This window comes from Apiospora marii, assembly GCF_038362585.1.
Source record: "Apiospora marii strain CBS 49790 chromosome Unknown utg000005l_segment0_segment0, whole genome shotgun sequence".
NCBI lineage: Eukaryota > Fungi > Ascomycota > Sordariomycetes > Amphisphaeriales > Apiosporaceae > Apiospora > Apiospora marii.
In genome coordinates, this window is record NW_027117377.1 from 5,819,779 (window position 1) to 5,832,388 (window position 12,610).

Below are 12,610 nucleotides of genomic sequence, written 5' to 3' on the forward strand. Positions count from 1 at the left end.
ACTCGTCAAACAAACAAATGACACACCAAAACTGGCACTCTAACCACTTCCCGGATCCGTCACACCAACCAACATAACCTAACACCTCGTGTTACGTCTTACCTGCCTCGCCTCGCCTTGCTTTGCCTTACCTCTTTTCCTTTATTGTGTTCCCTCATTCCTCCAAACCCTTTTTACTTCTTTTTTTCTTGTCTCGCCCCGCCGACATGTTCCGCTCGACATCATGATTCAATCGCGGCGCTCTTGCACGGCGACCCTGCTACTCGCCATCTTCCTGGTCGCCACTTTTTACACGGCCGCCCGCATCGGCATTCTGGGCCCCTCCTACTTAAAACCACCACACCCTTATTACCATGGGGATGCCGCTGCCGCCGCCGCCGGCGCTAACACCACCACCGAAACTCAAGATGGCGCCGCAACACAACCGCCGCCGCCCAAGGATCCCGCCTGCGCCTGGATGCCCGAAACCTCCAACATTCTCGTCGTCATGAAGACCGGCGCAAGCGAAGCCTTTTCCAAGGTGCCGACGCAGCTGATGACGACGTTGCGCTGCCTCCCCGACTACCTCATCTTCTCCGACATGAAGCAGACCATCGCCGGCGTGGAGATCCGCGATAGCCTGGACACGGTCCTGGAGGAGGCCAAGAAGGACAATTCGGACTTTGTGCTCTACAACTACCAAAAGGCCTGCGAGGTGGACCTGGAGAACTGCAACAAGGAGGGCGGGGACGCGGCGAAGGCCGGGTGGAACCTGGACAAGTACAAGAACATCCACATGGCGGAGAAGACGTTCAACCTGCGGCCCAACTACGACTGGTACATCTTCGTCGACGCCGACACGTACGTGCTCTGGCCCAACCTGGTGCAGTGGCTCAAGAAGTTCAGCCCCACCAACAAGCACTACTTTGGCAGCATGACCATGATCAGCCAGTTCCCCTTCGGCCACGGCGGCAGCGGCTACGTCGTCTCCAAGGCCGCCATGCGCGAGTTTGCCGGACGGCCCGGCGACGAGAGCATCGCCAACAAGTGGGACACCAGGATCCACGAGTCCTGCTGTGGCGACTACATGTTCGCCAAGGCCTTGAAGGAGGCCACCGACGTCTCGGTCAAGAACGTGGTAAGTAGTCCTGTCTTTTTCCCTTCTTTTCCCAAGTCATGATGCAGGACGCCTTAAACTGACTTGTATCCCCAGTGGCCCACCATCAACGGCGAGAAGCCCTACACGCTGCCCTTTGGACCGCTCCACTGGTGCCACCCCGTCGTCACGATGCACCACATGAACGCCGAAGAGGTGTCGTCCTTCTGGGAGTACGAGCGCGACTTCTTCCAGCCGCGCGACAAGGCGCGGTCGCTGACGACGCAGCGCACGCTGCTGCTCAAGGACATCTACACGCGCTACTTCGCGCCCAAGATGCAGGCCAGCCGCGAGGACTGGGACAACCTGAGCGACGACGTCTTCTACATCGACCGCGACTCGGGCCGCAAGTGGGACACGTTCGAGCTGGAGCGGGCCAAGAAGGGCCCCATGTCGCAGGTCGAGCGCAAGGCGCACAAGAGCTTCGAGGACTGCCGCGCCATGTGCGAGGCCGTCGAGAGCTGCTTCCAGTTCCTCTACCAAGACGGCCTCTGCGCCTCGAGCCTGTCCTTCAAACTGGGCAAGCCCAACCGCAGCGAGCAGAGCCCCGCGAAGCGCTGGAAGAGCGGCTGGATCGTGCCCAAGATCAACAAGTGGATTGAGCGGCAGGGCGAGTGCAAAAAGCCCATCTGGCCTTCGGTATAAGGAATGGCGCGGGAGGACGGGGACTCTACTTTGTATATTATGTAAGTTCAGGGATGATGGGACATGACGACTTGGTACACCCCGTGGGCTATGACATTCCTGGGACGGGCAAAAGCGGCAAGGGGTTTTTCGTGGGCGGCGCAATCTGATTTTTTGGGGATACCTACAACCTTGGGCACATCTTGCCAGGTGTTAAGACGCATCGCTATAGACAAGAATTGAACTATTGAACCAAAGCAGCTAACGCGCAATCAATACCATGCAATCCCATTCTCGCTTCATGTCATACCACAGACTGCATGCAAGACCCCACGCCCAGCTTGTCCGCCGGTCTTAGCTGCTTAGGGGTCGGTGAAGGGGGTTGGTGGGTCTGGTTCCCTTCTAACCCAGCTTATGCGGAGGCGGGACATGTATGGAGTACGGGGAAGCCAACCGCTCCATCCGGGGGACTATCGTCTGGCGATTCCCGTCCGCCCGCCTTTTTCGTGATGCGAGCTCTTCGTCCGCGGGTAGAGCAGCAACCAGTAATGATGCGTGCCGATATCCCCACAAACTGCATGCAGTGCTTCTCCCCTGTCCTACTGCGACACCCCCACATCATGCGAAGAAGCGGTATGGAATGCTTCTTCGAACCCAGGCCAGCCGCCCGAAGGGGGAGGTGATCAAGGGTCAGTGGGGTAATCGAGGCCAGCACGGACGATTGCGAAACTATCATGTGCTTGGGGACGGATTATTGATTGGCGGTGGCCCTTGGCTTGACGAGCCATGCCAGATCATCACCTGTCTGTCAGCCAACGACGTGGTCTTGGCACAGATAGCTCGAACCGCCTTCGCTTTCGGTCTCCGAGTAATATCCAGACCCCAGACTACTGCTCTTTGGCCTCCTGCATGACCTGAATCAGCAGCTCCGGGTTCATGGCCAGGCCACGCAGGTTCACCGCCAGCTCGTCCGGGGGCGACGCCGCGATGATGCTGCGCAGCTGGGTGGAGCTCAGGTCGGGGTCCAGGCCCGGCTGCGTCGCCCGGATGTACCGGATGCTGTAGTCCCCGTGGCCCTGTACGTGCTTGCGGCACATCCAGACTTCGCTGTCGCTGTCGCTGTTGTTGTTGGTCTCTTCTGCCCCCTGGTCTGGACCCTGCTGCTGCTGCTGCTGGTTCTTCTGCTCCTGCTCCCAGGGCTGGAACCCGACCATGGGAAGGAGCGAGTGCCCGGCCCCCCGGTCAAAGTCGGCCGTCCGGCAGATGTTGGAGGTGACGACGCCGTGCCAGCCATGACACTGCGGCCTGTCCGCCTTGACGTAGTCGGGCCCCAGCAGCTCGTGGAACTCGAGCGCGAACCCGTCCCGGGCGCAGGCCTCGTGGAGCTTGGCCTGGAACACCCACCACGCGTTGACGTCGCGGGGCAGGACCCAGAGCCAGCGTCGCCTCTCTTCGCCCAGCCCGTCTTCTACTAATCGTCGGCGCTGGTCAAAGGTGAGCTGCAAGGGTTGCGCGTCGTTCCGGACCTTGCGCTGCACCCAGCTGTTGCCGTGCGCCATTACGAAGACGGCGACGGCATTGAAACCATCCGGGTCATTGCTGTGGCGGTAGGCGTGGTCCAGCAGGGCGGCGTGGCCGAGGTGCGGCGGGTGGAAGCTGCCGATGTAGTAGATGATGCGGTTCGGGCGGTCGCGCCGCAGCGTCGGCGGCGGCGGTGTACCCTCTTCTTCACCTGCTGATCCCGTTGCTTCGGCGGTGGTGAATGGTTTGACGGAGGGGTCTTTGGTCCAGGCCTTGCGGATGTAGTCCTCCAGTTTCGCCGTCTCGGGCGGGGAGCTGGCCGGCATCATCTTATCCAGGTACTTTTTGAACATGCTTGTGTCCATCAGTCAGTAAGTAGGTATAAAGAGATTCTGAAAGAGATATCCCGAATTCACGTTTCTGTCTCTATTGTCTTTTTGTCACGTCTTCTGGTTTTGCGCAAATGTAATAGCAGAACATCAAAAAGTCGGAACAGTTTATCTTTCTCTAATCCTCAACCTGCGATGCGGCGGAGCCATCTCCTCGTAGTTTCTGCATCAATGGGTGCCTGGCTCCTCGGCGCGCTAGCTAGAGCTGCTTCAGGCTTCAGCGAGATGCCATTCCGGCTGCTGCCTTGGGGAGTCTCCCCCAAAACTCGTGATTACGTAATATATGTGCCTCCGGGCAAGCTGCATTCGAATCCACCTGAGAGCTGACAAAGAGGAAACCGGATTGCATTCATTGTAAGTGAAATTCTCGTTACTGAGAGGTGAGGGGGGTATTGTAGCTTGGGTCTCCTGAGTTCCTGGCCCAACGGGCACGAAGGCCTTTGCCGCGGGAGCCATCAGCAAAGCCCGCCACGACGAGGTTTTCGACGAACCTTAGATGCGACGGAACCATCTGGTAGAACGCGGGTAGACTGCCCAGAATCCTCGCCATTGCACTGCTGTTTCCATAGAAGAATATACTTGTGAGCGTTTCAATTGGAGCTGCCTGCCGTCGTTAGACCGTTGGCAGCATCTGCAACGAAATCCAGTCACGGTTGCATGTGGACAATCCCCCCGCCTTGCGACTGGCAGGACCTGCTATCCAAACTTCGACGCGCAACTTGGCAGACATGGTACCGTAGACTCTCGGCCAAGATGACACAAGGTTGGATATAAGGAGGTTGTTTATTGATAGTGTGATTGCCTGTGGTCAATTGACTTACTTTGAACTACATTGAAGATTGCGTTTTTGGCGAGGACGAAACTGCCGGCTGTGAGACTTGTTGGTCTTCAGCTTCGTCGTGCTGGTGTTGATGTGCAAACGCTACCCCCACGGTTCTCAAATAGCGGCAGAGAAGCTTCACCCCTGGATTGCGAATTGTAGTTTACAATTCAAGACTGCCGTCTGCATCGACCGGAGTTTTGGAAATATCCGGAGTGTGGGAGTTCGGGCCGCAGCGGACAGGTTGTGGTATGCAATTGGGTTTTCAAAATGCAGCGCAAGCGTGGGGGGTATTCTGAATTTGAACCAGGGGTCACTCCTGAGAGCTTACAGTACGTCCGCGGCTATGCGTGTTCTTCACAAACGTTGGATGGAATCCATCAATGGGCGATCTCTCAATACGTCAGAGACATGCTCTTTCTGCCTGTTTATTCCGCATTCTGGTGGATGCGACATGATGTAAATATATCGAGATAGAGGAGAAAAGCTCCAGCAAAGTCAAGCAACAACCAGATAGTAGCTTTGCCAAGAGGTCTGCCTGCCTGTCTACATGCAGATACGCGAAATTGTTGCAGCAAAAGTCAGATCCTAACCTATGCCATGCCACCCTTTTACTTGATTATGCTTCTGATCGAGGTCTGTTGACGACCGTTCCAATGTCGCAGAATCCCCCGAGCCGCAGCCCAAGATTGTCACAGGGCGAAGTAGGCTTGAGGCTTGGCCGTCATTCTGCTGGTCATTCTGCCCCTCCAAGCAGAAGCTCTGAGGAGCTCAATTGGCTTGTTGGCATCTGAAACCTGCGACCGGCGACTGGCCGTCGGAGATAAGAGTGGGATGAACGCATGGTCCCTTGCTTATCGGTCGCTGCGGGGTTGGTCAATTGAGCTTGAGCCGCACCTTGACGTCGCCATGAGCAAATGCTCGACCCCATTCTTGACCCAGTTCTCGCTCATCGTGGAATCGCATCGTCGGGTCGTGGAAGCGAAAGCATTCGAAGGCGATCGCCCTCTACTCAGGGTCGATACAGTGGAAACGCGGGCGCCAATCTGACGTAATTTGCGGCGAGCAGGGCTGAACTACCAGCAAGCCCGACCGACGAAAGAGGTGAGGGAGCTGCGACCGGGGAGAACCTTATTGTGCGAGACGCCTCTTGCCTCTCTCAACCGACAGGTGTACTTCTGCCCTCCATTCCCAAGGGTGGATGGAGACCCCAGTGTAATCCAAGAGAATTCGGCCCTCGCTGCCTTTTTATTGAACCTTTGCGACAAAGGTTGAGGTTAGATAAATGGCAAGGCAGGGTCAAGGTGACGGTGCTAAATGACGCAAGCCTCCAAAATCAGTCACACTAGCAAAAATGTGATCCGGGCGGACCGGACAGGGCGGTTGATGGTGCTGTGGGGGCTCAGTGCATCCAGCAGTAGATCCAGCAGAAGCATCCAGGTTAGCCTGGCCGGTAGTGCTGGGAGTCCTGAGAAGCAGCCAAGAAGCCTGAGGCCCTGAGCAGAAGCCTGGGCAGAAGCCTGAGTGCAGGCTGACTGGCCTCGCGGGTCTGGACTGGCTGGGCAATCCTGGCCCAGATGTTTGCTCGAGTCAGGGGTCCAAGGGGCTGGAGCCTTCCGCGAACCGGACGCAGCAAGCACTCGCCCACTCCAGTTTATGTGTCCAATCCGACGCTGCAAACAGCCATAGCGACTGACCATCGCCAGACTTTTCCAATGGTCGAATGCATGCAGCTGCAGTATTGGGAAGTCGACGAGATAATCTCATATTCCCGGCGCCAGAAGTCGATTCTAGGCCCCCGAGAAGACGGCAGGCGGGCGCGTACACCGATAGACGGGGTAGCATTCGGCATCCGGATTCTGTCCCGCCCTGCACACTGCTCTTTGACACCCCCACCATCCTCTTCTTGCTTCACAAACAAAGAATCTGCCCGCCATCAACGGCAACCAAACTCCCTTACCAAGTTACAGTAGCAAAATATGGCCTGTCGTCACTCGATAACCCACCCGAGAACCCTCGAGAGATGCCATCCACATTTATGACAAGTGTCTCCAACGCCCCGTCCAGGCGCTACACGTATCGCATAAGGTGGAGCCGCCGTCATCCACCGCTCTTTGCCACAAGCCCTGGCCCCGGTTCCCAGCAGGAAAATCCTACCCAGCTGCCTGCCCTGCTAGATAAGAAGAGGGCGCAGGACGTCAGCTCCGGGCTGGGTGCCGCGGTCTTTGTTTCATTCTTCTGTCTTATTGTCCTCGTCTTCCCATTGCATACTTACGTCCAACCATCTTTATACCCTTTCACCACGACCATTCTACCTACCACGAACACCTAGGACGTAATCACACACACACGGACAATCACACACATCATGCCTCACAGCCTCTCGCCCGCCGCGCTGCGACTCAGCAACAAGAACCTGCCCGAGATCTGCTCGCGCAACACGGACGTCGAGGCGTGCAGCTACTCGCGCGACGACCTCAAGCACGGCATCGTCCACGTCGGCATCGGCGGCTTCCACCGGGCGCACCTGGGCGTCTACGTCGACCGGCTCCTGTCGCAGTTCAAGCTCAAGGACTGGGCGATATGCGGCGTCGGCATCACCAAGTGGGACGCCCCCATGCGCGACGCCCTCAAGCCCCAGGACTACCTCTACACCATCATTGAGCGCTCCGAGCAGGGCAGCGTGCCCAAGGTCAACGGGCCCCTGACCGACTTCCTGCTGGCCGAGGACGACGCCGAGGCCGTCGTCGCCAAGATGGCCGACCCCCAAACCCACATCGTCTCCATGACCATCACCGAGAGCGGCTACTTCTACAACGAGAACACCCACCAGCTCGAGGCCCACCGCCCCGAGATCGTCGCCGACCTCAAGGGCGACGGGCCCCCGCGCACCATCTTCGGCTTCCTCTTCGCGGCGCAGGCGCGGCGGCACGCGGCCGGCCTCAAGCCCTTTACCGTCATGTCGTGCGACAACATGCAGGCCAACGGCACCATCACGCGCGCCATGCTGCTGTCCTTTGCCAAGCTCAAGGACCCGGCCATCAACGCCTGGCTCGAGAAGGAGGGCGCCTTCCCCAACAGCATGGTCGACCGCATCACGCCGCGCACCGTCGAGGAGCACAAGACGTTCCTGGCCGACACCTTCGGCATCCAGGACGCCTGGCCCGTCGTGACGGAGCCCTTCATGCAGTGGGTGCTCGAGGACCAGTTCAGCGACGGCCGCCCGCCCTTTGAGCAAGTGGGCGTCCAGGTCGTCAAGACGCTGCACGAGGTCGAGCAGTTCGAGATGCACAAGCTGCGCCTGCTCAACGCCTCGCACTCGGCCCTGGCCTACCTCGCCTACCTGGCCAACTTCGAGTACGTGCACGACGTCATCGCCGACCCCGTCTTCAACTCGTACATCATCAACATGATGGAGAAGGAGGTGCGCCCGCTGCTGCCCGAGATCGAGGGCGTCGACATCAACCAGTACTGCAAGACGCTGCTCGCCCGCTTCGGCAACCCCATCCTCAAGGACGAGGTCACCCGCCTCTGCCTCGGCGGCTCCGGCAAGTTCCCCCAGTTCATCATGCCCTCCATCGCCGAGCAGATCCGCCGCCTGCCCGACAACCCCGCCGACGGCGCCCCCCTGCGCCGTTTGACGCTAGCCGTCGCCGGCTGGTTCCGCTTCTCCAGCGCCGTCGACGAGGCCGGCAACCCCATCAAGGTCGACGACCCCATGGCCGCCGAGCTCAAGGAGAAGGCCCTCGAGGGCGGCCACGGGCCCCACGGCCTGCTCGGCATCAAGATGTTGTTTGGTGACGACCTGCGCGGCGACGAGCGCTTCGTCCGCGAGCTCACCGACGCCATGGAGAGCCTCTACACCGTCGGTGCCCGCAAGACGCTCGAGAACTACGTGTAAGCTGGGAGCATGCGAGCTGGGAACACGCGAGCTGAAAGATGCTTTGTTACGAACGATTGATGATACCAAAGGCAGTTGGCCTATATAATGAGCGCGTTTTGACGATGGGCGAGATTGCTTGATTTTTGAAAGAAAAAGTTCCGGAGTTCTGGGCGGTTTATTCGCAATGACACTACCACATATTTAGAGAGAATACTTTATGTACGGGCTTCGGTTGCTCATAGATATAGATACGACATAATGATAGGACCGCGGCGCTACGGCTCGCGAGCTATAAGCACACCTTCGTCTTCCTTTGCTTCCTGTGATTTTATAGAAACAGCAGAGTTCAATTGCTGGGGCAGCTTGTCTGATTAGGTACTATCTAGTATTACAAGTCTTGACATGAAGACAGGAATTGAAGCCATAAGCATAACTGAACCGCGGCTAGGATCTCAAGCGTGCAAGTGCCATGTTCGACGTTCTCTTCCAGCCGACTCGATTGCGTATCCGTAACCAACGTCAGAGCAAACCCAGTCATGACTCCGGTGCGTCATTCCCACCTGCCGGACGAGATCCATGTGGGGATTTCAGAAGGCGGTTAAAGTGCGACTGGGTAGCCGCGGTCGAGTCCTCGGCGTGACGGACGGGACCTTGGCCGGGAACAGGTCTCTGTTGAGGTCGTGATGCCGGGGTATTCCGCGAGGCCGGAGCACCGATGAGGTCGATGGCCGGTGCGGATCTGGCGACGCTACCAGCGGCAGGACCTTGTCGCGGATGGAATGAGTGGGTGGCAAGCGAGGGACCAGTCGTAGCTGCCCGTGTCGTGAAAGAGGCTGTTGGCGTATCGGGCATAGCGAAACCAGCAGAAGCATGGACTTGAGTCGAAGTCATTGCAGCAGTGGGCACAGCTGTGGAAACAGAGGCATCGGATGAGGCTCTTCGTGTGGAGAAAGGGCCAGATGGAGCAGGAGCGTGGGATGGAGACGCTACAGCACCAGCTGCGATGATTGGAGTAGACGGATTGGCAGTAGCGGGCGTAGCTGCCGCAAAAGGGGCATCGGCAGTGGCTCGTCGTCTGGCGAAGGGGGCAGTCGGAGTAGCAGGCATAGAAGCGGCAACAGGAGCTGCGAAGACAGGGGGGTGAAGGCATTGCAGGAGCGGGCGTAGGCGTGACTGTAGGGGGCAACATCTGGCCGTAAATGAACGTGTCGATCTTCATATGGAGATGGTTAAGGCGGCCGTTGATGCTGGCGGCGAAGTCCTGAGAATACCGGATCTGCCCGATCGCTTGGTTGAGGATGGCATTCTGCTGGGCTAGCTCCGCCTCCAGTCCAGCCTTGATACCGTCCAGTTTGGCGTCGAGGGCCTCGATGCGTTTGTCAAAGACGACAACCAAGGTGTGGTTGGCTGTTATGATGTCGGATTCCATGGCGGCTTTCTGGTCGACCAGCTCTTTCTCCAGCTCCGACTTCACGGCGCTGATCTTGGCATCGGTGTTTGCTTTGAGTTGGCTAAGCCCTTCCGTGATGGTCTCGATGAACTTTGTCGTCTTTTCCTGGTTGTCGACCAGTTTGACCATGTCGACACTGAACTTTTCGAGGGAAATGTCGACGTTTTGCGGACCCGATGAGTTTCCATCAGCAACTTCGGGCTGCTCTTGCGCCACCCTCTGATGGGCTCCTTGCTCGGGTGGTTGTGACATTCTGATGACACCTGGAAACGGGCAATAATCTGGGAATGGTACAGGCTGGGAATGGACGTAGCTGCGGTCATGTTTATATCCGAGCCCGGTTCTTTGTTACAGGACGCGATGCTGAAGCACCAATTAGAAGACTTGAAGCTGTTTGCTGTACTTGAGGAGCAGCAGTGTGGGGTAGGCAGCTGTCGATGACCATAGCTCTGTAGTTCATAATACAGTGCTATCAGCTTCTTCTCATTCGTTGATGGCCTCTAGGTACCTAAATCTGTCTTAGAAACAGACATGCCTACGCTCTTCTCCCAATGCAATGTCTCATCCCCGACGCAGTAACTTTGATACCTAAACGGATCTGTGCCTTGACTACCCAGGTGTCTTTGTAGCCGACACGAAGTTTCGACCGCGCAGGCAAAGAATCCTTGGTTGGGTCACAGTTGGGAAACTGACATCGAAACCATTCTATTATCGTCCGGGTTTGCTGGCGGTTTCTATGCCGTTCATAGGTCACCTGTCGGTTCTTGGGAGTTAGCAGACTTAAAGAGTGCCTGTCAAATATGAAGCAATCGTACCTTTCGACGAGGCCCCGGGCACTGCTATCTCATCAGAGGTCTTGGCGTCCGAGCCCATCGGACGAACATAGTCCACCAAACCGTCGGCGAGGACTTTGCCTACATCCTCGGGAGTGAGAAGCGACTTGAGAACCCCCGTAATAGCCCTCACTCTATTTTCGCCCTCTACTGAAACCCGACCCTCAGCGTACTCTGGCGCCGCCGATGGGCGAGGATCAGTAACTTGCTGCGACGACGAGGAGGGTCGGCCCCGTACATAGTCCGAGGCAACACCAGCGGCACTCGGCGCGCCATTGCATTGGGCTTGGAGAAAAGGGCGATCTCGTCCGAACCAGGGTTCCAGCCTGCTGAGGTCGAGGTCAGGCGGCAAAGGAAGGCCAACGAGACCTCGGCGCTCAGCGGCGGTGAGAGGGCGCGCGAAGTTCCGCGTAGCCACGTGGAAAGCGATTTCCAGGCTTTTCGCTCCGGCCATCCATGCGTTTGCGTGGCGAAAGCACAAATCAGCCTTTTCGGCAACGACTCGAAACCGGTGCAGACTGCCGGCGTTGTCGATGTCGACTCCATAGCGCGCAATCTCGTCGGCGTGTCTCGTCACATTCTTAATCATGTAGGTGAGGTTGAAGCTGTAGGGCTTGCCATCGAAGAGGAATGTGAAGTCGAAATGGTTGTAGAATCCATCCTCGCCTGCGAGCGGCAGGTTCTTGATGGACATGTCTTCATTGGCGTGCCTCAATAGATGCTGAAGAGTGCCAAAGTCTGATTCGTCTCGGCATTCTCGGAGAAGTCGAGAAAGTTCGGGATTCAGCCGGATCACGGATGATGCCATTTCGGATGGGTGCTGGGACTTGCGTCGAGAGGCTTGCATTTGTCAGAATGCGACTTGATAGTGTATGGGATGGGTACCTACTTACTAGTCGATCGTGAGGCAGTTGGGGAGGAGCGAAACCAAGATGATGAACTTGTGGCTGTCGATCCAAAGTGAAGCTGTCAGGAATCAACCAGCAGCCACTTAGGTGCTTGAGGAGTCATTATCTTGACAACGACATTGAATACAGCGGCGCAACGCAGACAATTCAATTTTTGCAAGCCACAGGCCCCCACACGCTCCCCAGTGGCCGGCTGCATTCAATGCACCCTTGTTGTGCACACAAAAGCACTTGGAGGTTTCCATGTTATAAAACCACCAGTCTCCCTCCCACTATCACTCTGCCCTTCCTCCATTCTACACCTTTCCTTCTCCGCTCATCAGCATCTACATAAGCCGGAGCAAACGTCCGAACCCCAACTGAAAGCCCGACCCCCATTCCCTCCAAGCCAGCCCTCTTCAGTTCTCGCCAACATGCCGAAGAAACCCACCCCACCCAGCAGCAACCCCGTCGTGGGCGACATGGAACGCCTTCTCGTCCCGATCGGCCAAGATGTGAAAGACCTCAAAGGCCGGATGAGTGGCTTGGAAAGGTCACAGCAGAGCACCATTGCCAATGTTGATAAAGGACATGACTGCATCGCGAAGCTTCATGAGATGGTCCAAGCCGAGCGCCACTCCAACGCCGAGCTCGATCTCGGCTTTGAGAATCTAAAAGCCGAGTGGGATGCCGAGAGGGCCCGAAACCAACGTGCACTCGAGGACGCACAGAACGACATCGCAGCATTCCGGGCCACGGCAGCCGAAAACGAGTCGCGCCAGACAAGGATCGAAGCAGAGCTGGCAGCCATGGCAAAAGACCGGCAGGCAGATCCGTACCGACAACTGGCTGTCATAATGGCATGCCAAAGAGCGACCAAGGGACAGTGGGATCGTGTGTTTCAAGGCCTGACAGGGAAACAACTCAGTGACGCGCAGTGGAGTCAGCTGTTCCCAGGTGGAAGTGCATAAGGGCATAGCAGCACGGAGGAGGAGACTGAATAGGATACCTCAGGGGGACGACACATTGCGGATGGCGACAGCTCAATAAACATCACGTCATAGGCAA

The 12,610-nt window shown here is 57.3% G+C and overlaps 6 protein-coding genes across 6 annotated transcripts; 4 read left to right on the forward strand and 2 right to left on the reverse strand.

Moving 5' to 3' along the window:
• Nucleotides 1–223: 223 nt before the first annotated feature.
• Nucleotides 224–1,780, forward strand: PG985_009748 (glycosyltransferase family 31 protein; the record flags this gene model as incomplete). The annotated part of the gene is made up of 2 exons (XM_066829516.1): nt 224–1,117; nt 1,193–1,780. The coding sequence occupies 2 exons, from the start codon at nt 224–226 to the stop codon at nt 1,778–1,780; spliced, it is 1,482 nt and encodes a 493-aa protein (XP_066684428.1).
• An 866-nt stretch (nt 1,781–2,646) lies between these two features.
• PG985_009749 (uncharacterized protein) lies at nt 2,647–3,633 on the reverse strand (the record flags this gene model as incomplete). Its single annotated transcript, XM_066829517.1, has 1 exon — nt 2,647–3,633. The coding sequence occupies one exon, from the start codon at nt 3,631–3,633 to the stop codon at nt 2,647–2,649; it is 987 nt and encodes a 328-aa protein (XP_066684429.1).
• A 3,224-nt stretch (nt 3,634–6,857) lies between these two features.
• PG985_009750 (uncharacterized protein) lies at nt 6,858–8,390 on the forward strand (the record flags this gene model as incomplete). The annotated part of the gene is made up of 1 exon (XM_066829518.1): nt 6,858–8,390. The coding sequence occupies one exon, from the start codon at nt 6,858–6,860 to the stop codon at nt 8,388–8,390; it is 1,533 nt and encodes a 510-aa protein (XP_066684430.1).
• A 451-nt stretch (nt 8,391–8,841) lies between these two features.
• Nucleotides 8,842–10,002, forward strand: PG985_009751 (uncharacterized protein; the record flags this gene model as incomplete). Its single annotated transcript, XM_066829519.1, has 3 exons — nt 8,842–8,917; nt 9,269–9,468; nt 9,703–10,002. 3 exons carry the CDS (start codon nt 8,842–8,844, stop codon nt 10,000–10,002), a joined length of 576 nt encoding a protein of 191 aa, XP_066684431.1.
• Nucleotides 10,003–10,602: 600 nt separating this feature from the next.
• PG985_009752 (uncharacterized protein) lies at nt 10,603–11,463 on the reverse strand (the record flags this gene model as incomplete). Its single annotated transcript, XM_066829520.1, has 1 exon — nt 10,603–11,463. The coding sequence occupies one exon, from the start codon at nt 11,461–11,463 to the stop codon at nt 10,603–10,605; it is 861 nt and encodes a 286-aa protein (XP_066684432.1).
• Nucleotides 11,464–11,976: 513 nt separating this feature from the next.
• On the forward strand, nt 11,977–12,513 carry PG985_009753 (uncharacterized protein; the record flags this gene model as incomplete). Its single annotated transcript, XM_066829521.1, has 1 exon — nt 11,977–12,513. One exon carries the CDS (start codon nt 11,977–11,979, stop codon nt 12,511–12,513), a length of 537 nt encoding a protein of 178 aa, XP_066684433.1.
• Between the last annotated feature and the right edge of the window lie 97 nt (nt 12,514–12,610).